This window comes from Notolepis coatsorum (assembly GCF_963971535.1).
Source record: "Notolepis coatsorum genome assembly, chromosome: 1".
In the NCBI taxonomy this organism is placed as follows: Eukaryota; Metazoa; Chordata; class Actinopteri; order Aulopiformes; family Paralepididae; genus Notolepis; species Notolepis coatsorum.
This window is the reverse complement of record NC_140165.1, coordinates 237,501,088-237,523,330: the sequence shown is the minus strand read 5'-3', so window position 1 is coordinate 237,523,330 and position 22,243 is coordinate 237,501,088. Positions and strand designations below refer to the sequence as shown.

Genomic DNA, 22,243 nt, shown 5'->3' with positions numbered 1-22,243 from the left:
TTAAAATAAAAAAAATAAAAAATTTTTTTTCTAAAAATGGTTATCATTCCATTTGGGCTGTGGGGGGTGCTTAATGTCTGACGGAGTCGACTGAAGGCTTCTTGTCCTCTGCAAAAGCATGCAATTGGTCCACTGATGGATACATCTTGAGTCTAGTGTGTTCATTAGATGGGTGAAATCCTCTTTCAGTGCCTCTGTGCCTGTTTTCGTAGGCAGTTAGCCTCTGGTATGCGTGCCATTAGCGTTAGCCACGCTTCTAGGGCTCTTTTCTTTTGGAAAGAATGATACAAAAAAAAATATATACACATATATATATATACATATATTTATATATTTTTTGTATTATATTCGACTAAGAGGTTGGCCAGTCGACTACGGCTCCTTTCGACCGATTAGTCGACTAATCCATTAATAGGGGTCAGCCCTAATATATATATATATATCCGAAACTTGGTTTAGCTCTGAGAAAATAGTTGACATTGAGTTGAATGGATATGAACTCAATTATATTAACAGGATTGGGAAAAGAGGTGGGGGTGTAGCCCTATATATAAAAAATTGCCTCAAATATAAGGTTGTAGAATGCATGTCAACTACCATTGACAACTTGATGGATTGTATCTCAGTAGAGATCTGAGAAACGTGATTGTTTTGAAAAGTTTATTAACAGATTGCAGAATGGGTACAGTACAGTACAGCTCAATATGTCAGTTGTCAGTTGTGTATACAGAGCTCCAGATTCCAGCATTGAAGCATTCAAAGCATGGAGGTGTTATTTGCCAAGACTCAGAAGGTTACATTCATCTGCAGGGATAAATCATTGTACATTCTATATTGCTCACTAGTATACCATATCTGAACTACTGTGTGGATATTTGGGGTAACACTTATAAAAGTAAAACCATTTTGTGATGTGGTGGGTACGTATGATGGTAATTAAGGAATTATTATACATGACTATTATATGCAAGTAGGCTATGTCTAAGCTATTTTACAATATTATACATGAACTGCTTTTTTTTTTTAAATCTGTTTATTACTTGTTTTTTATTATTATTTATTTTCAATTTATGTTCGAAATAAATAAACTCATTCATTCAAGATATTGTGTGAGCAAAAGTATAGTTACTGGCTGTACAATACTGCTGTAGGCCTATAATACTTATGTAAATAAGTAAGGCAATTGAAATATATCTGCAGTACAGCTCAATACACACAATTGTTAAGGGGATGCAGACCAGAGAAAGACTTCCGTCTTGTTTACATCAGGGTCCCCCATTTTCAATTCATCATAAATGTACAGTTCCCTCCCCCTTGTATATATTTATGTCACAAATGTAACAGTAGGCCTACTGCATTGAGGTCTTTCTCTGGGTACGGTGGCCGTGAAAAGTGTTGGTACGCAGCCTTTAAAAATGCGGTTGTCGACGTCATCATTAAGCGCTCAAAACAACATCTGACGTCACACGCCTGCGTCCACCAAAGCGGTCCAGCTGCAGCACGATGATGGAAGTCAACGGCTCTTCGGTTTCTACTTTGAGGGAGTTTGGCTGCGAACAGAGTTTATTATCTAGGCCTGATGGTTCCGCCTCTTTTATCCAAGGTAATAATTAGACCTGTAACGTTAGCTAAATAGCAATGTAGCTATGAATTGAAAATGGGGGACCCTGATGTAAACAAGACGAAAGTCTTTCTCTGGTCTGCATCCCCTTAACAATTGTGTGTATTGAGCTGTACTGTATTGTACCCATTCTGCAATCTGTTAATAAAGTTTTCAATCAATCAATCAATAGTCTAGTTTTCTCAAATCCGGTGACGTGACGTTAGGGGCTGGAGGACTTATCCGCTTTTCCTGCTGACTGACTGACTGATTGATTGATTGAAAACTTTATTAACAGATTGCAGAATGGGTACAATACAGTACAGCTCAATACATACAATTGTTAAGGGGATGCAGATCAGAGAAAGACTTTCGTCTTGTTTACATCAGGGTCCCCCATTTTCAATTCATCAGGACATACATGACATACAGATAGACAGTACTGCTACATCTATACATTTATGACATACCAGATTTGCAAATACAGTATTGTTTGTGATACAAAAAGAGTCCAGAAAAGAGTATATACATTTGATGTAAAAACTGTACATTGGGGGAGGTTGGGGGGGGGGGGGGGGGGGGACAGACACTGTACAACTGTACAAGCAAAACTGTACATTGGAATATTGACAACCATACTTGGTAATTTACTGTACATTGGAGGGGGTTGGGTTAGGACATTTTTACATGGGCCAGTTTCGATAGTTGTCACATGTCTTGTGTGTATATCTGTGACAAATAAAATAATCTAGTTAAAACATCTTATCGTGACACTGAGGGGTATAGCTATCACGTCTTTCCCCTAAACCATTTCGCCCAATCTTATATGAAATGTAAGCTCAGTCCAATGCTGTACTTCTTGCCAACGAGAGTTGGCTGGTTCATTGATTGATTGATTGATTGAAAACTTTATTAACAGATTGCAGAATGGTACAATACAGTACAGCTCAATACACACAATTGTTAAGAGTATGCAGACCAGAGAAAGACTTTCATCTTGTTTACATCAGGGTCCCCCTTTTTCAATTCATCGTAAAATGTATGACATGCACGACATACAGATAAACAGTACTGTTACATGTTACATCCAGACATTTATGACATACAAGATATACAAATATACAGTACTGTTTAAGAGACAGGAAAGATTTGCCTCTAGGATGGAACCCAGGTATGTAATTTCATCTTTCCTTATGACAATATTGTCACCCACTGTAACTGAGAAGCCGTCGGTCTTGCTGAGTTTGTTATTTGATCCAAAGAGAATGGACTCTGTTTTACCCAGGTGTAATGATAGTTTGTTATCAGCGAGCCAGGTGCAGATTCTTCCGAATTCATAGCTGAGGGCTTTTTCAACCTGCAACTTTTTCCCTGTGATCATCACCAAGCACAGCTTCGATGGCAGTGTTATGTTACTATACAATTACTTTTCCAAATTTACCTGGGTCTGAATGGAGTACATTTCGACGTTAAATGGGTGGATACAGAATATTCTTAGTAAGCACTTATTTCCTAGCCATCTTCTTTGTATGCTTGCTGGGTCAGTTTGCATGGGGTTTCTATCGTCATGGGAAGCTGTTGGTTCTGTATGAGTCCCCTGAGATTGTGCTTCATACCGTAAAAAGAATAAAGGCCAAACACTATACAAAAAATTTACAATATTCAAACAACCTAAAGTACAAAGTGAAGAACAAAAGGCAAACAATAAAGTACAAGAATGAGGTAGGTAGGGATGTTGTGCAAAAAATGTGACATGTTACATGTCTACATGTCGTCCAGTTTCAGGCTATGCTAATATTCAGTGCCTGATTCCCATTGTTTTGTTTAGTGTGTTTAATTTAAAGATCAGTTCATTGCATGTGCTCAATTGTTGGCCTACTGAAAGAATCTTTCACAAAGTGCATATTACTGTGATTGATGCACCAGTAGTGTCCTATCGTCATGTCATTCTACCACGATTACCCTTCTTGCATCTTTCTCTAGGTGATACCAGTGTGTTGGGTGGAGTGTATGGACCTGCAGAGGTAAAAGTCAGCAAGGAGATCTATGACCGTGCGACCTTGGAGGTGGTGATACAGCCCAAAGTAGGACTGCCAAGTAAGTGAGGAATAGGATGCGCCGTGACGAAGGCTTTTGCCCGAAACGCGTCAGCCTGACGTCGCCATGAAGTAAAAATGATAAATCAGACTTTGACTTAAAGGCCCCATGAAATCATCCGTGATGAGTCATCCTGCACACAGGGGCGTATACTAATTTAGCATCCAATGAAATGCTTTCTAGAATGACATTTACAGCACATAGCAGCACTCTGCCTCTTTAACTACATTGAACACATGTTCAATGTTAGCTTGCTAGCTAATGTTGCATAACATTACTAACATACATTGCTCACATTAGCTTGCTAGCATTCAAGCACTATTGGTTGCTGTGAACGTCAATCAATATCCACAACAAGTCCCTGCCTAGCTTCCTGTTTTTACAGGTAACGCGTAAATATGTGGAATCAAATTACATTCTGCTAGCTGTTTAATGGGGACTTTAAATGCCCATATACCAATATTTATTTTTACCATGTTAATATGGGGTAAAATGAACATATTCACAGTCTTGAAGACTTTGATCTGCAGATGGATAAGAAGCTATTTTGAACATTATCAACCCCTTTGTTAATCAGAATATAGATCTCTATTGTTTACAAATATTACCAACATAAACAAATTCAGCTACGAAATACAGTGATCCCGCTTATTAATATTTAGCTGTGTATTTTTGTCATTGTGAAAAGATTTTGGGAGGATTTTTATGGGACAATTTCATCCAAACTCTTGGTCAAAACACACACATTAATGTCAGAATGTAACACACTGTGTACAGTTTACTGTAAAATATACTCTTTCTCGAGGGACTAGACTAGGGGCTAGACCGAGGGACTAGACTAGGGGCTAGAGCAAGGGACTAGACTAGGGGCTAGACTAGGGGCTAAAGCGAGGGACTAGAGTGAGAGACTAGGGGCTAGAGCGGGGGGCTAGAGCGGGGGTCAAGGGGCTAGAGCGACGGACTAGAACGAGGGGCTAGAGGGGACTAAAATTGCATACATGGGATCCAGCCCTACAGTCGATCCTAACTCTCTTTGCCATGGTTGCACTACCAGAACATACCACACAGGGGTGTAATGCGCCCATTTTCCCCTCAAGTCTTCAGTTCACAGTCTGGTCTCACAAAGCTCCTATACTCTTGTCTCATCCTTGTTTTAGGTGTAAGGGAACGAGCGGGAGAGCAATGCGTGCGCGAGACGTGCGAGGCGTCCCTGCTCTCTTCTCTTCATCCTCGCTCATCCCTCACTCTCATCCTTCAAGTGGTTCACGACGATGGTTCCGTATCCTTGTTTTTTGGTGAAACAAAAATTTTCTGAACTGTGGTGGAATAAGTAGGGGGGGGGACGTTACTTGAGTAAAAGTAGAAATGCCCTGATAGAATAGTCATCTGGTAATAGTAAACATCCTACGTTTAAGGGGGGGTGGGGGGGTCAAGGTCAGTGCCACATACTTGTACCAGACACCATCAGAAAGCTGAGACATAATTTGAACACTGTCAATCTTTTCTATCTCCTAATAAACATGTTTTCAAATGATGAAAATCTGTAGTGTAGAGGGGCTTGGGATATTACATGATGATGATGACTGGTGTTCCCATGCTGCTCATCCATGTCTAAAGAGTTGCTGCAGCAGTGTTTGGGTTAACAACACTAAAACGTGTCCGTCGCTTGGCTCCCGGTATCGCTGCTCGCAGCTTCCTCAAGAGCCGCTCATCCATTATCAGCTTCACGCTCTACGCTGCACTTTCTTGCGTCCTCAGCAAAAAGCACCCGCCAAGTGTGACGTCGATCGGATGAGCGGTTCTGGAGAAAATCGAAGGACGGACATAAAGATGGACAGAGACTCCTTCCATTTTAGTTAGATTAGGTGACACAGATTTTTGGTGCAACAGGGGGGGACAGATCACTATGAAACACCCAGTCGACATTGTGATGTATAAAGAATAAAACAAAATCAATTTGAATACATTTTTTTTTTTTAACATATACCAGTGCCATGAATTTGTCCTCTGACTTTTGAACTTGAACTCTTTCAGTGCCAGCAGGGGGCGCACGATTTAGTGCTTGAATGCCCACCATCCACTTCAATGTAAACACTCCTAATCAATATTTTAAATTATGGCTATGTGTCTAATCTGCCCGTCGCTTATCAATGACTCGTTTTCCAGTCAACATTGTCGAAGCGGATTGTTTTTTTATCGGTTCATTCTCGTTTTATAGCATCTTGAAAAGCCCTTGTTTTCAAGGAAAATAAAAAGATTCCATAATAAACTGAATATTCTAGAATACACAAACGTTCTCATTTTTCGTCCTATTTATGAATCGTTTTCAAATAAACGCTAGATTATCGATAGTATATGTGTACGTATGCACGCTATATAGGCGATCTGATATCTGATCTGATATATATCCTGATCGCTCGCACAGCCACATCACACATAGGGGAAAAGCTTATATCTCCGTGAAAACGGGTCTGATTATCCTAAGACTGGTAAAATAGATTCCTTACCCGAGATCAGATGTTATCCAAAAAGATTATTCCAATTCCTGATCGCCATTCCAAAAATCGATCGCTTTTATTGATCCAACGCTACATACTGTAAACACATATTACACGCTGTGCTGAGGCTCCACAATGACTGGGATCATCTCCGGTTACATGCGTGAGAAGTAAAATGTGGATTCCGGATTTTTCTTTTCTCATCCATTTTCATTGAGTCCATTCCAAAAGTGTGCATTGCCATCTGGGAGACGATAGGGGGCGCTTTTTTCACATCTGAGCCCCTGATGGGGCTGGTTTCCCAACGGTAGACTCGGTTGATGAAATATGAATTCAGATCGCTAATTAAAAAAAAATCACGCTAATTGTCGTGGTGGGCATTCAGGGGGCGGGCTGATAACACGTGTTATGTCGTGGTGGGCTCTCAAAGTGTTAAGAAGAAGTCTTTGGTGCAGTGACACATGCATGCGATGGGCGGCACTCACAGCAACAAGGAACACACGCATGCAATTTTTGGGTCTACGAGGACATTTCGTCTCTGCGCTTGACCCATCCCCTCGTCCTCGTCCCCCCCCCCCCCCAAGGGGAGCCGGGAGCAGACATGGGCTGCAGCGGGGGGGCCACGCCCGGGGGCCACGCCCGGGGGCCAATCCAAGTGCTCCGACAGCGTTAGCGATCTGTTCTGCATGTTTTTCCATTGGGTTTGACTGAATCTCGGTCGTTAAAGAACCCAGGACGCCTATTGCAATGAGTAGGGGGTTCCCTGACGTTCCTGGTCAAATTCCCCATCAGGTCTCTGACATCAAGGCCACCTAATCATCCCTTCCCCTTAATTGGCTATCAATCCCTGTCTCCTGAGCGAGAGCCGTTCAGCCATCGTGTAGTGTGATGTGTGCCTGGTGCCAGTGTATGGCAGCCATTGAGCCTGCACCGCCATTTCAGTGTTGCTGTGTTTTTTTTCGTTTTTTTTAACAATCGTTTTTTGTTTAAATTTAGCTCCAAGTGGTCTTAAAAAGGTCTTGGATTGAACTTGTTGAAACCTGCAGATACCCTGTGTATAATCAAGTTCAAGTTATTTATTTAGATCAAATGCACAACAATACAGGGGCATTGCAGGTAATGAAATGTTTGTTTCGGACTCAACAGTGCACAATTAACACTTTGAGTGCCAGTGATGAGATTTATCGTTAGTTCATGCCGACCGTTGAGTGCCAACGACGATAAATCTTGCTTTTTTTTAAATTAGCGACTTGAATTCATATTTCATCAATCTAGTCTAACGTTAGTGCTGCAAACTCTCTCTGAGCTCCATTGGGAAAATACCGCCCCCCTATCGTCTCCCTGTGGTACTGCACCCCTTTGGAATGGATTTAAACTAAACGCATGGATCCAGCTTCCTCATTTTACTTCTCGGGCAAGCCACCCGAGAGGATCAGATTCATTGCAGAGCCCCAAAACAGCGTGGAATACATATTTCCAGTATCCAGCGTTGGGATCAATAAACGCGATCGATATTTGGAATGGTGATCAGGAATTGGAATAATCTTTTTGGAGAACATCTGATCTGAGGTAAGGAATCTATTTTACCAGTCTTAGGATAATCAGAACTTTTTCAGAGATATCAACGTGTGCCCTGTGTGTGTGTGTGTGCTGATCAGGAAATGAGAGAATTGATTTTTCAGCTAGCTTCTCTAGCGTACACGTATACTATCGATAATCTAGCGTTTATTTGAAAACGATTCATAAATAGGCCGAAAAATGACAGTATTCCAGAATATTCCAGTAAAGGGCGATTATCACAGAATCTTTTATATTTTCCTGAAAAAAAAAAAAAAAAAACGTTTTTCAAAATGGTATAAAACGGAAATGAACCGATTATATTAAAAAAAATCCGTTTCGACAATGTTGACTGCAAACAAGTCATTGATGAGCGACGGCCAGATTAGACACATAGCCATAATTTAAGACATGTTTATGCGTTTGCAAATATGAGAGCTCTATCATTGAAGTGGACGCTGGCATACGGAGCCCACAGTGGAGAGTAGGGGTGGGACGATACATCGATCCAGATCGATATCGATCTATTATCAATAATCAAATAGGATCGATGCAACGTAAAAAGATCGAATTCATATTGCGATACTCTTATTTTGAAAATCCGGCGAGTCGTATCCGCCCAGTAGTGAAACGCCGTGTAGCTCTGTACAGCAGAACAGGGCTACAGAGCGCCTATTTTGCAACCCGATATAAGTCTGTGCAGTTTTCTCCCCGCAACGGGTCAAATGCATCTAACACGCTTTGCATCGTCGCCATTCCTTTATGCCCACGTCGCGTGGGCAGAACTAAATTAACGTTACGTTAGCTGCTTAAACTAACTAAGCTAAGCAGCTAACCGTTAGAGAACAGGAGAGAGGAGGGGGGGGGGCGGGGCATTCTACCTTTCTGCGTGTGGGGACTGGGGGAGGAGCATTCTGTGTGTGTGTTTGAAAAGACCAGATGAAGTCAGGAGTATTATTATATTGATATTATTTACTGAGGATGGACAGATAATGTTGATATTTAAACATGAATACATAATAAATGTATTCATGATCATCATGCAACATAAAACAATTGTAGGAACAGTTTGGAAGAGGGAGGGGTTTTAGGTTGCGTGTTGCGAGTTCCAAAACATTTTACTTAAAGTTTAAAGCTCAATATATAAAAACGTGGCACTTTACAGTGAACAGGAGGTCTATTTGTATTAAAAACAATAGATTGTTTTTCATTTAAATGTCTGGAAGAGCTCTAAAATAAAAACGTCAATTGATATTTCCGTAGCCTTTTTTTAGTTGATCTAAATGTGACTGATTGTGTTAAATGGGCACATAATATCGTCTCATATCGATCGCAGGCACCTGAATCGAATCGTATCGTGGCAGACTTTGTGATATCAGCAAATATCGTATCGTTGTCCAAATAATCGATATTGTATCGTATCGTGATGAAACTGGTGATTCCCACCCCTAGTGGAGAGTGTGACATGGTACAGTTGTTATATCTTCCTGACCTGCACTCAGCTCTTATCCTGCTTCCTGAACGCCGCCTGCATGGCCTTCATGGACGCCGGGCTGCCGATGAGTTGCCTGTTCTGTGGCGTAACCTGCGCCATCGACGCCGAGGGTCAGATCATCACGGATCCCACAGCGGCTCAGGAAAAGGTGGAGTGTATCATCGCCTCTCGCTGAATGACATCGCCCTTTGTCCTAATAAATCTCCCAGATGTTTTAGTATTTCTATTTTGCGTGATGGAAAAATAATACATTTACTATTCAGGGCCGTTGGTATTCGGCAAAATCTTTATTGAATATGCTAATATGTGGCTTTTATTTATTACTCAGGAGAGTCGAGCTTTGATGACGTTTGCTATTGACAGTACCGAGCACAGGGTGTTGATGTCGTCAACCAAAGGATCCTTTTCAGTTCATGAGGTGAGACCCCCCCCCCTCCCATCAGGGTCGTCGCAGCCACGACATTGTGGAGTAATAATATTATACACGTATCCTTGTTCCTACTGTCTGAATTCCTTTTTCCAGGTTTGGCAGATGTTGACACAGATATTCACAGTCTCTTAAATTTACTACTCCTGTGTCACAAGTGATATCACAAATGTGTTCTGAAGGTTCTTACCGTGTCTTTGTCTCTTCACAGCTCCAGCAGTGTATAGCGGTCAGTCAGAAAGCATCGGAGAAGATCTTCCAGTTCTACCGAGATTCTGTCAGACGACGATATTCCAAAACTCTGTAATATATATATATATATATACATAGGCGGCGGATGGGCTTATCGTCTAGGTAGGCTGAATTGGGAACGCCCCCTCGCGCGTTGCGCGAGAAAAATTTGACCTTTTATTTTTGGTTTCACGCAAACTGTCCAGGTTCTGATTTCATATACACACACACTACTAGGCTATACTACAGCGAGCCCCACTCATTTATATATAGTGCAAATTAAGTGTTCAAATGAAGGCATCCAATAATATATGAACCATTGTCTTACCTTAATGCAGATAAATGCGACGTTTCGTCTTGGTGAGAATTGAATCACAAGTTGCAATGAAGTGAAAGTTTTTCGTAATTTAGATCTCATCATGCTTTGAAAACAATGTACATACAGTAGCTCTAAAAAGTTTCCACGATTTGATGAACTCGGACTCTCATCATGTCCTCTTAGAGCAAGCCCTTGTTTGCCAAGATAAAACAACATACAGCCTCAGGTGATCGCTAGTTATGCCTCCTCGCTTCTCTACAAAGCGATCGGCGGGCTGAAATTCAGAACACAGATGTTTGCTTTACTCGACCTGCGGGATCAGATTCAGGATGATCATGTGAATGATGTGATTGGCCACATTATTTAACCTGAGCCTATGCGTGATTGGTTACTGCCTGTATACCTGGAATGTTAAACGCTGCCACAGATTGACACCTTCGTCGTTGACACCTCGGCCAGCGAGCCGGCTGCAGCACAAGACACACACTAGCCAGCAGCCTGCGCATATATAGTATATACATTTCAACAGTGGCGGCGGTGCTTTGTGGTTCGCAGTTCACGTTAATAGGTCGAGTTGAAAATGTAATGCTCTGAGATGCTCTGGAGCAATCTCTCTCGGTCTCTCGGATCAATCAAATCAAATAATTAACACATGTATGTTGTCATTTTAAACAACTCACCATTCATTCATTATGCATCAGCAGCAGCTAAATTATGTTTATAATGTTTGTATAATGTTTATACAAATGGTGCGTGCGATGTGATTGGTACAGACAGTACTGGATGCATTGCGGTCTGGAATGTCAACTGTGTCACCACACCTACCCATTTTGACACCTCCGTCGGGGCGACCCCCCCCCCCCCCCCCCCCCCCCACACACACACAGACAGGCTGCCTAATTCTGCAGTATGCCCAATATTATTTATATATAAATGCTAAATATTTACATCAGACATGTACAGACAATGTACAAACAAACAATAATTCTACATATTAGGTACAGGCAAGCATATGGTGTTCTGCAGGGATGTTGTTGACAAGTTCTTTTTTAACCATGTTTTGAAGTGGGGGTGGGTGGGGGCTCCTGCCAGTCTTCAGTGTATTCAGGCCGTCTGGAATGTTAAGTGTCACCACACCTATCCATTGACTGACCCCAGCCCCCCCACACACACACAGGTACACAGGGGAAAAAATAAAGGCTAAAAAAACCCTTTTTTTTTTTTTTTTTTAAATAAATAAAAATAATGTGTCGACTGGTCTGGGAAGGCACAGCCTGCCCCAGCCTTATACACCCGCCGCCCATGTATATATATGTATATGTATATTTTCTTTTTTTCTATCTACCACCAACTTTTAATAAAATATTCATCAGCCATTTTGGACTGGTTTTGTTGTAAAGAGGGAGCTCTTGCGTTGAGGACATACTGTATGAACCAAGGGCGTGGGGTTATTTTCAACATTGGAGGGGACGCTTTAAGCCGGTGGTCTGGGGGTAAATTTGCACCAATTTGTGTGTTTATGTCTATTAAAGGATCCCCATTAGAGACACATGAAAGAGCCTCTAGTCTTCCTGGGGTCCTGGACAAAACAAATGCAACACAAACGTACAACTAAAAATACAAATTAAAATAAAACAAAACACAAAAATGTAAAATTCATACAAATATACAAATTCACATTATAAAATCAAATCTAACATTCTAGTCAAATAGAAAATTACACATAAGTTACAGTAAGTTTGCAAGATATTGACCTATACTGTATATATACCAGTGAGTTTGAGAACATTTGATTTTGGTGCTGTTTTTGTTCTGATGTTACCTCTAGTGACTTGTAACCATGTTCAGAAGTCATTTGCAACTGATGAGCCAAGCTAAATGGCTTACCAGTGCTGATAATGTAGCATTAGAAGACTCACCGATCATTTATTTTCAACCATTAGCCATGCCAGATGTTCATGCATAAAACTAATACTTGTCCTGTATGAACAGCCTAGTGCCAGATGAGCCGCTTTATTCTGAGCAACCTGCAACTTTTTCAATTAGATTTTGTAGCTGACGACCAGATAACAGGGCAGTATTCTAAGTGAGACAGAACCAAAAAATGAATAACTGGTTTCATTATGGCGGGAGTGATGAAAGCAGAACATTTCCTAGTCATAAAAATTCCTCTTTCCATTTTAATGACTATTATTTATATGTAAAGTAAAGGCAGGGTTCCCACTCATCCTGGAAAACCTGTACATTCTGAGACTACATTTGCAGTCATGGAAAACCTGGAAAATCTACAAAATGTATTTTAGCCCCTCACTCGTTGTAACCTGTAAACCTAGGTGTGTATGTTGTTTGAAATTCGACTGTTGCTGGCCTCCTCTTGTTACATGACCCCTGCATCGTTAAAAAAGGAGGAATAAAACCAGCGTTAAATGTGTCTATACGACTTCCGGTTAAGCATGGAGACGGGATAGACTGAAGAAAGTGGCTCCTGCATAATTTGCAAACTATTTATTTATTTGACAAGTGACATGCTGCAATTCACCGTTTAAACTTTAAGACTAAAAGACTAATACTACACTATGTTTCATAACATGACGGGAAGAGTACTGCACTTGCTAGCGGGGCTAAATGTGTCGATACTAGGCCTACCGGTAAATTATATGACCGTTTGTGAGCAAGTGCGATGTTGAGATGGTATGGCTTTTAAGTGGAGAGAGAAACTGGTTTAATTATGACACCTTCATTCACAGTGATGCAAAAGTTAAATATGAATTTGATTCTCAATCTTACAGGGAGGCTTCAAGAAAGGGAAGCCATACCTTTGTATCTTCAAACTAAAGGAGAATAAAGACTTCAAAAGAAAGAAAGATGAAAGGAGAGAAGATGTCAAACCAAGTGCATTTATTAGATTTAGAGTTTTTATATTTACATGTAATTTCAACACAAGGATGCGAACAGGAAATGTCTATCGGTATATTTGATATACCAATATATTTTGTTGCCATAACCTTTTGACCTTTTGTTGACTAGACTGAGACCGAGATGTGATCTCTACACGTCACTGTGTCCCATCCGTGATTCCCTAAATAGAAACGATGTCGCTAGAAACTTAAAGTAACGCATAATATCCACTCCTCTGTCATTTCTAAACCCTTTCAGGCGTTCAATCACGCATGCGAGATCGAATCTTGAGAACCAATGCTGAATAATGACGTAACAAACGGTCACTGAAAGGTTACTGGTATGGAGCTCTAGAATTCCGGAATGGTGGAGATGGAGAGCATTCCAAAAAGAAAATGTCCACCTGAAAGGGTTAATTGTGTACAATAAAGAAACGATCGTCCAATCTGCATTTAAATCCTTTGTGTGGCAGCTGTACCAGCAAAGTGACTTGTCACCGACACTTCAGTCAGTGTAGATGAGCCTCGGATTGTCTGAACTGTAGACTGGCTGTAGACTCGTTTAGTGAAGTCATGTCAACAGTACAAAAAAAACTGATTGAGATGTTTAGCAGTTAAGTGCATACAGTACTTAGGTAGGAGTGACCGTCTATAATCAACTCAGTCTTGATACAACACCGTTTTTGAAACACAAAAACATTTTATTTGACTTAAAAAGGAACAACAGCTGACCCAAATCTGGACTCTAATATAAAACTATATATCTAAATAGAAAATGTCGATAAATTTTTTTTCTTTACCTTATGTCTTATGTTTGTCGTCGGGATGTCCCGTACTGATAAGCGTTTTCTTTATGGCACAAATGCACTCGGAACCAATATGGCTAGAGATTTGATCAAAGCTATTCTTGGGATAACTGGAGAGTCGGGCTTGATCCAATTTCAATTCAACCGATTCAACAGGGAAACTGACCCATGACAATCAATTCACATTTAATTTGTTGACACATTGGACGGGACGACCCTCTCACGATATCGCTTTTGGGAGTTCTAAGAAGAAAACCCTTCCTGAACGGGCTGAATTGAAAGTGAGTCGAACCCGACCCCGTAGACCTAAGGAAGGAGCAGGGTTTTTTAAACAAGGCAAAGTGCGAACACACCATGCGGGATTCACCGTGGCGGAATCGGAAACTGACCCATGCATCAGAAGGGCAATGCACACAGCATGTCACACCAAACGGGGCTTGCCTGAACAATATCCTATGCTTTTGTAACACCTCTTTCCCATCTCTCCGTACAAGGCTAGGACAAGTAATACCATCCCCTAGGCCTAGGGAGTGGCCGCGGTGTTGGGTTATGCACGGTGACGTGACTGAATAGAACATTTCACTCTAGGTTGTTGTGGATGTGTTATTGACAGTAGAGAGAGCCTGGTGGATTTCTATCCCTTTTTAAGTGGCACTCTATTGGAGGAGGGAATAGAGGATCTGCTATTTGGGGAGCGGGGAGTCGTGTCCCAGTAGATCCTCCTAATGGCATGACTCGCACTTAAGATCCCCAGAGTTCTTCCACATACTTCTCACTTCTTTTTGACATAATCTCCCAGTGTTATTATGGTGAAGCAGGTCCCTCACTGTCTCCCCTCCCCACAGACAAAGAGACTTTCCAAATAAATTATTTTACACAGGCTCCCCTTCCCTTCTCTATATAGTTTTGGCACGTTATTTATCACTCAGTTGTTCGAATTAACGTCGAGTCCTTTTCGCGTGTCACGGTAGAGACGGAGGACAACACAGCCAGTTTTAACGGTGGGTTTCGAAGCTGTGAAAGCTGTGATTGGTTGATGTTCTTGGAGCAGCGGGTGTCCCGTCTTAGGGTTGGTCCTCAGGTCGGCCCGCCCCTCTCCCCCATAGTGACGTCCGTCAGGATTCGCTGCCTCTGTCCTTGCCGCGACCTTCTCATAAATCTCTCCCGAGGACTCCATCGTCATTCCACTTCGCCTGTCCCAAACAGACGGGACCTCACACAGAGAGTTGCCACATGGCGGCCATCTTGCATAGGTGGAGCACGCCCACTTATAACATGCATGTCTATGGTGCATGTACTATTGAAATAACCATAGGTTGCTCAGGTTTCAACCGTTTGGTTTGTTAAAAACGTCAGAGATGTAGTTATCATACTGCATACTTAAATGGACTTTCATATGAAGAAAAAATTAAATGCAATAAAAATGCTTCCAAGCAATAATCATAGCCACGTTAATAACGTTTGTAATAAACCAAACCGTTTGTAAATCCGTCAAGATTTCAGCGAGTTAAGAGTATTTATTTTTGTGCAAATCACTCACCTTTCAGCAGCTACCATAATACGTACCAGAATAGTCCACCTATGCAAGATGGCCGCCGGTGAACTACGCGGGAGACTCCGCCTTGCGCCATCTAGTCTTTATATATATCTATGCTCGCCTCGCTCTCTTGTTATCCCTTCTCCGCCTGTCCCAAACAGACAGGACCTCTCACACAGAGCCTCGCCTCGCTCTCTGTTATCCCGTCTCGGTATTCATCTAGCTTTTTTTTTTTTTTTTTTTTTTACGACATCTACAATGTTTTGATAATATTAGCTTTTTAAAATGTTTCATTTCAAGTTGTGTTAACGAACATCCAGAGTATTTCCTCTCGGATTTATTATCTTCTAATTCAATTCAGCATAATCGAAACACCGCTCCACAATTGTGGTCATTGAGGTCCATGTTTATCCTTTCTCTGGGCTTATAAATGTGAAGCAGTTGTCCAGTCAGGGTTTCGAAGGGAGGGGAAAGGTGGTGATGGTTGTGTGTTTCCAGGTGTAGGTGCATTGTGGGTAATACGGGGTGAGAAGAGGGGAGAGAGGTGGTGATGGTTGTGTATTTCCAGGTGTAGGTGCGTGTGGATCTGCGGGGTGAGAAGAGGGGAGAGAGGTGGTGATGGTTGTGTGTTTCCAGGTGTAGGTGCATTGTGGGTAATACGGGGTGAGAAGAGGAGCCCACTGTGTCTCATCGCTCTTGAACCCGGGCTTCCCTTTACGGCGGCTTCCCTGACAGGTAGGAGATGAGAGCGGCGATGGCGCAGATGTACGTTATGATCCCGAAGACGATGGACAGCACAGAGAGCCACAGAGCCTGGCGGGAGGCAGCGTTCGCCCCCTGGAAGTCCCCCTGAGCAGAGGCCTTGTTGGTCTGAGGGACATGGGAGCAAGAGGAGGGAAAGAAAAAGACAGGATGGTAAATGGCTGTATTTTATATAGCGCTTCTATCCAAAGTGCTTTACAATTTGTTCCTCACATTCACCCATTCACTTTCACAAACTGATGGCGGAGCAAGGTGCCGACCTGCTCATCAGGAGCAATTAGGAGTTAAGTGTCTTGCTCAAGGACACTTCGACACACTGCCCGGAAGGAGTGGGAATCGAACAGGGAACCTCCGGATTGCCAGACGCCTGCTCTACCTCCCGAGCCACTGTCACCCCCCTCATCACACAGGAGAGATGAGGAGTAAAATAAACAAAGAGGAGAGAAGTCGTCGTTTGTCACTGTCCTCCCTACAGTGGTGGAAGAGGTACACAGTTCCTTTAGTAAAAGTAGAAATACTTACAGATAAATGAGTACTCTGGTAAAAGTGAAAGTCCTCCATTCAAATTCTACTTAAGTAAAAGTAGAGAAGTATTTGCGATTGAATGTACTTAAGTATCTAAAGTAAAAGTATACATTCTACATGACGTTTGTGTATTCCAGTGCTTGTATTGGGGGCATTCAATCATCGACCCATTGACCTCTAAACTTAAAGGTTATGTTAAAGTGGTATGTCCTCCAGTTATGCTGCTCTGATTAAAGGTTTATGTTAAAGTGGTACGTGGTCCAATTTGAGTATGCTGCTCTGATTAAAGGTTATGTTAAAGTGGTACAGTATGTGGTCCAATTAGAGTATGCTGCTCTGATTAAAGGTTATGTTAAAGTGGTACGTGGTCCAGTTATGCTGCTCTGATTACGTCTTATTGTGGACGTAAGTGGACAGGCTTCAAATGTGAAAGCATATAATCTTCACACATCTTTTCTATGCAAAATAATTTTCTTCAAAGTAACTAGTAACTGATTAGTTCAGATAAGTGTAGTGGAGTAAAATGTACAACATTTCCTTTGAAATGTAGTGGTAGTAAAAGTACAACGTTCCCTAAAATGAAAGTACAAGTACCTTGAAATTGTATTTAAGTACAGTACTTGAGTAAAAATACTCAATGCCACCACTGTCCTCCCTACCCTTTCCCACTCGCTCCCCTCACACGCTCAGCCCCGCGCTCCCTTCTCCGTGTCACACCTAGGTAGTGCGCCTCATTCATCACTCCCTCGCTTCCCTCCTCCCTCCTCTACGCTCCTCGCCCTTGTCTTTCCACATTGACCCCTATTTTAGGTGCAACACTATTGAAAATCTATCACCCTGGGGCTGCTTGTTATGACTCTAATTAAACCCTAATGAAGACCATTGATTTGTACAAAGGGCCTTTGCAGTTTTGCTGCCGGTTAGCTTTACACAAGCGTTAATGGAATTCCTTTTGTCTCCTTCCTGCGGCCTGCGTCAACCCCCCTGTGTCTGGAGAGATGGAGTTACGCAGGGATCTCACTGCCTACAACAAAAAGAAAACATCCAGTTTTCATTCGCTGTCTATCCGGGGGAGCAGCGGAGAGAGAAAGAAAATAAACCATATTTATGCTTAGTAATATGTATATTTATATTTATACTGTATATTCTTGGCTGTATATTTTAGAATGTATATACATATTTTAAAATGTATATCCTTGACTAATTTTATTCTTACTCTCGTTTATTTTTTCGACTACCTAAATGTTTATTGTGAGTGATCTGTGGTGCTGAATTTCCCTCTGGATCAATAAAGTACTTCTATTCTATTCTATGTATGTATACTGCACCTGTGTATACTGAATACTTTACTTACTCATAGTATATATTCAGATTCTAAGTGTTTATTGCCCATATTTATTGTAACATATAATATAACTGATGGCATACAGACCCTCATCTGCACCTCTGATCACACTGTTGATTTGCTCATATTCTTTTTTTTTTTTTTCTTTTTTGATGTTTTTCCCCCTCCTTTTTCCTCTGTTTTTCTCCCATCCCAATGTTAGTCGTTATGCCAATTCCCAATCCCCTTCCTGGTCGCTGCGCACCTACCCCCCACAGTCGGTCTGGGAGAGTGGAGGCTATCACGTGCTTCCTCCGACACACGTGTAGCCAATCAACCGCTTCTTTTCACCTGGCAGCGCGGACTCTCACTGAGAGGGTGTAACGTGTGGAAGGATCACACTACCCCCTTAGATCCTATCCTCGCTGAGCAGGCGCCCCGACCGAACTGTAGGAGTCGCTGTTTACCACGACCAGGACCCACCCACCAGCTTTCCCACCCCTAACACTGCCAATTGTGTTAGTATGAACGACCAGCTAAGCTGATAGCAATGCAAAGAGCTGGGCTCGAACCCAGCGTCTCCTGCATTGGTGGCGAGCGCCTTGACCACTACACCACCTAGCCGCCCCGATTTGCTCATATTCTTACATTTATAGTTAATTATATTGTTTACACTGCTTATTTTTTATCTTTACTATAGTTTTATTGCCTATGTTTATGTCTTGTACTATTACCTGTACCTCCCCTCCCCCATGCTGCTATGATGCCCGAATTTCCCCAAGGGGATCAATAAAGAAATATCTTATGTTATCGTATTTTAAACCTTTCAACATTTCAGATGCACCTAGTCTTATTAACTCACCTTGAGTGAAGGTGAAGTTGGTCTCGCGGTCAAAATAAATTCTCCTTGCACTTTGTTTTGACACATGAAGATTATTTGTGATTTAAAAACGAGCATCTAAGCTTAACTAATGGACTTAGAGCTTAACCTCACCACACTGCGCATGTCCGTGCAGACTGTTGGTTCCATCTTGTATGTAGGCTACATGCCCTTTGTGCATCGTCCAGCTTTGCGCTGTTTCACAGCTCTAGTGGCATAATCCTGCAAACTTTAGTGTAATCCCTGTTTAAACCCCAAATCTAATTCCTTAATGTCCTCACTTGTACTTAAGAAAATGTCACCTGTTGCAATCTTTGTGTCGTCTTTGTCCAACAACACACAGAACTATCACTGTCAGAACTCGGGACCTGGGATCAAGAGACTCACATCACCATACTGACTATCTTGTATTTTGCACTAGAGACTCATATCACTGGACTCTCATCACTGGACTATCTTGTGTTTGTACTTTTTATATTATATTGTATTTGTATCTATACTTTAAGGCGAGACACCCCAGGTGAATAGGCAAATATACGTTTTTTTTTAAATTTTGAGATTTTGTTATATTTTGCTTCCTAAACATGTCTTCTATGAAACTAGTGACAATAAAACGTCAATAACACACATTTAGTTGTTTATTTTACTTCATTTTGCCTTATTGCATCCATAAATGTGCCTCATTTGCATATATAAACATAAAATTCAGAAAACTTGCAATATATTTGTTCTTAGTTTATATGTACATAACAAACTGGGAAAGTTTCATAGTGATATCTATTCAAATATTTTTTGCCTATTAGGGGGTACTACACTGTTTGTAGCCTGTGTGTAGTTCTGTTCAGTTCAATAACATCATTATTATTATTATTATTCAGTTATCAGGCATGTGTTTAGGTTGTCAATTACTAATGGTTTGATTAGGTATTGTGTTTGTAAATAGCTGTTTCAAAAAGAAATGTATGGCATTTTACAATACAGAACTTTGAAGGCGTTTTCCCAAAAAATTGTTTTAATGAGTTTTCCTCATACTCTGAGCCAGAAATCTCCACTTCAGTAGCACTCACATACACCAAACCTTCCAGTTCTATTCATATCTATGTTCTGAAGGTATTTACAGAAGAGTTTGTTGATATTGCATTCATACCCTGATTTATATCACATTGTATTGCTAAAAATATGGCAAAATATGGAATTTTACAATGAAAATGGACTGAATGGAGTATTTTCTGATTTATGGAGTGATAAAAAGAGATATCCAAAATCCCCTCTGTAATAACCATTGGCTCTAATATGTCAACAAAATGAAACTATAATTTTGAAAATGGCTTTATCCAATGTTCAGATTTCTGTCCTGGAATTATATGCAAATTAGTGCATATTTAAGTAGATCATGCCTCATTTGCATATTTAAACATACAATTTCAGAAAACTTGTAATACAAAAAAGTCTTGTCTTAATATAAGTAATCAACTGGGGAAGTTTCATTGTGATATCTATTAGTTAAATTTTCTACCCTAGTCACCTGTAGTGTCTCGCCTTAAGTGTATCCTTAGTGTATATAGATACTGGACTGTATAGGAATGTGAAGCTATGCATCCCCCCCCCCTCCATGCTGCTTTGACACCCGAATTTCCCCAAGTGGATCAATAAAGGATCATCTTATCTTATCTTATCTTATCCTTTGGGTTCCTTTGGGATCGAAACGCTGTCTAACAATAAACAATAAAAGTGTTTGTGAACACGCCAAGCTGATATATTGGATTTACATACATCACTGACTGGAGGGTTTTCTCTCTGATTCATGGCTTTTGCAGAGAGAGTGGTGCGTGGTCACAAACCCTGCCTCTGTCCTGGGGCGCGTGGTCACAAACCCTGCCTCTGTCCTGGGGCGCGTGTTTACAAACCCTGCCTCTGTCCTGGGGCGCGTGTTTACAAACCCTGCCTGTGTCCTGGGGCACGTGGTCACAAACCCTGCCTCTGTCCTGGGGCGCGTGTTTACAAACCCTGCCTCTGTCCTGGGGCACGTGGTCACAAACCCTGCCTCTGTCCTGGGGCACGTGGTCATAAACCCTGCCTCTGTCCTGGGGCGCGTGGTCACAAACCCTGCCTCTGTCCTGGGGCGCGTGTTTACAAACCCTGCCTCTGTCCTGGGGCACGTGGTCACAAACCCTGCCTCTGTCCTGGGGCACGTGTTTACAAACCCTGCCTCTGTGCTGGGGCGCGTGGTCACAAACCCTGCCTCTGTCCTGGGGCGCGTGGTCACAAACCCTGCCTCTGTCCTGGGGCGCGTGGTCACAAACCCTGCCTCTGTCCTGGGGCGCGTGGTCACAAACCCTGCCTCTGTCCTGGGGCGCGTGGTCACAAACCCTGCCTCTGTCTTGGGGCGCGTGGTCACAAACCCTGCCTCTGTCTTGGGGCACGTGTTTACAAACCCTGCCTCTGTCCTGGGGCGCGTGGTCACAAACCCTGCCTCTGTCTTGGGGCACGTGTTTACAAACCCTGCCTCTGTCCTGGGGCACGTGTTTACAAACCCTGCCTCTGTCCTGGGGCACGTGTTTACAAACCCTGCCTCTGTCCTGGGGCACGTGTTTACAAACCCTGCCTCTGTCCTGGGGTGCATGTTTACAAACCCTGCCTCTGTCCTGGGGTGCATGTTTACAAACCCTGCCTCTGTCCTGGGGCGCGTGGTCACAAACCCTGCCTCTGTCCTGGGGCGCGTGGTCACAAACCCTGCCTCTGTCCTGGGGCGCGTGGTCACAAACCCTGCCTCTGTCCTGGGGCGTGTGGAGGAACATTATGTGAATTCTTAAAATGGGTGATGTTGGCACAGCAGCCATTACCAGCAAAGGTCTAGATAGCCTTGGACTAATACGGAGGAATAAAAGACGCCACACACTTGCATGTAGTTCACATGACACCAACTGAGCCAGCAATGATGTCTTTATTAGCACCAGCTGTGTGTACAACCCCTACTGATTGTGATTGACAGATGACTGATATGACGTCAGCATAAGACCATTCAAGAAATGAATTGTTCACAACAGTTCAACAGGTGACATTTCCCTTTACAACAATGTACAGGATCTTCTTTGTCCTATGTTTTATCAGGTCAGAATTCAGTGTGTGTGTGTGTGTATTTATGTGTGAATGTGTGTATGTATGTGTTTGTGTGTGTATGTGTGTGTACATGTGAATGTGTGTGTGTGTGTATATAATTATATATGTATGTGTGTGTGTATGTATGTATGTATGTATGTATGTATGTATGTATGTATGTATGTATGT

General features: G+C 42.0%; 2 protein-coding genes across 3 annotated transcripts in view; one reads left to right on the top strand and one right to left on the bottom strand.

Moving 5' to 3' along the window:
• The first annotated feature begins 1,471 nt into the window (after positions 1-1,471).
• On the top strand, positions 1,472-11,600 carry exosc5 (exosome component 5). Of its 2 annotated transcripts, XM_084323949.1 has the most exons (7): positions 1,472-1,603; positions 3,584-3,697; positions 4,855-4,976; positions 9,255-9,395; positions 9,576-9,665; positions 9,886-9,999; positions 11,538-11,600. In XM_084323949.1, exons 1-6 carry the CDS (start codon positions 1,504-1,506, stop codon positions 9,979-9,981), a joined length of 663 nt encoding a protein of 220 aa, XP_084180075.1. In that variant the 5' UTR covers positions 1,472-1,503; the 3' UTR covers positions 9,982-9,999; positions 11,538-11,600. The 2 variants fall into 2 exon arrangements, with proteins under 2 accessions (XP_084180075.1, XP_084180074.1); XM_084323948.1 differs by having other exon boundaries at positions 9,886-11,600.
• A 4,578-nt stretch (positions 11,601-16,178) lies between these two features.
• The window catches only part of tmem91 (transmembrane protein 91), a gene marked incomplete at both ends in the record, with an annotated part of 35,471 nt that continues 29,406 nt past the window's right edge, over positions 16,179-22,243 (bottom strand). Inside the window, one exon of the mRNA XM_084327993.1 lies at positions 16,179-16,334. Within this exon, the coding sequence (XP_084184119.1) occupies positions 16,179-16,334 (156 nt within the window). The remainder of the gene's footprint in view (positions 16,335-22,243) is intronic.

Excerpts from the sequence above, each read along its gene's own strand:
- exosc5 (XM_084323949.1), top strand. The coding sequence starts at position 1,504 with ATGATGGAAGTCAACGGCTCTTCGGTTTCTACTTTGAGGGAGTTTGGC. Across the intron at positions 1,604-3,583 it reads TTCCGCCTCTTTTATCCAAG|GTGATACCAGTGTGTTGGGT; the intron begins GTAATAATTAGA and ends ATCTTTCTCTAG. Across the intron at positions 9,396-9,575 it reads CCACAGCGGCTCAGGAAAAG|GAGAGTCGAGCTTTGATGAC; the intron begins GTGGAGTGTATC and ends TTTATTACTCAG.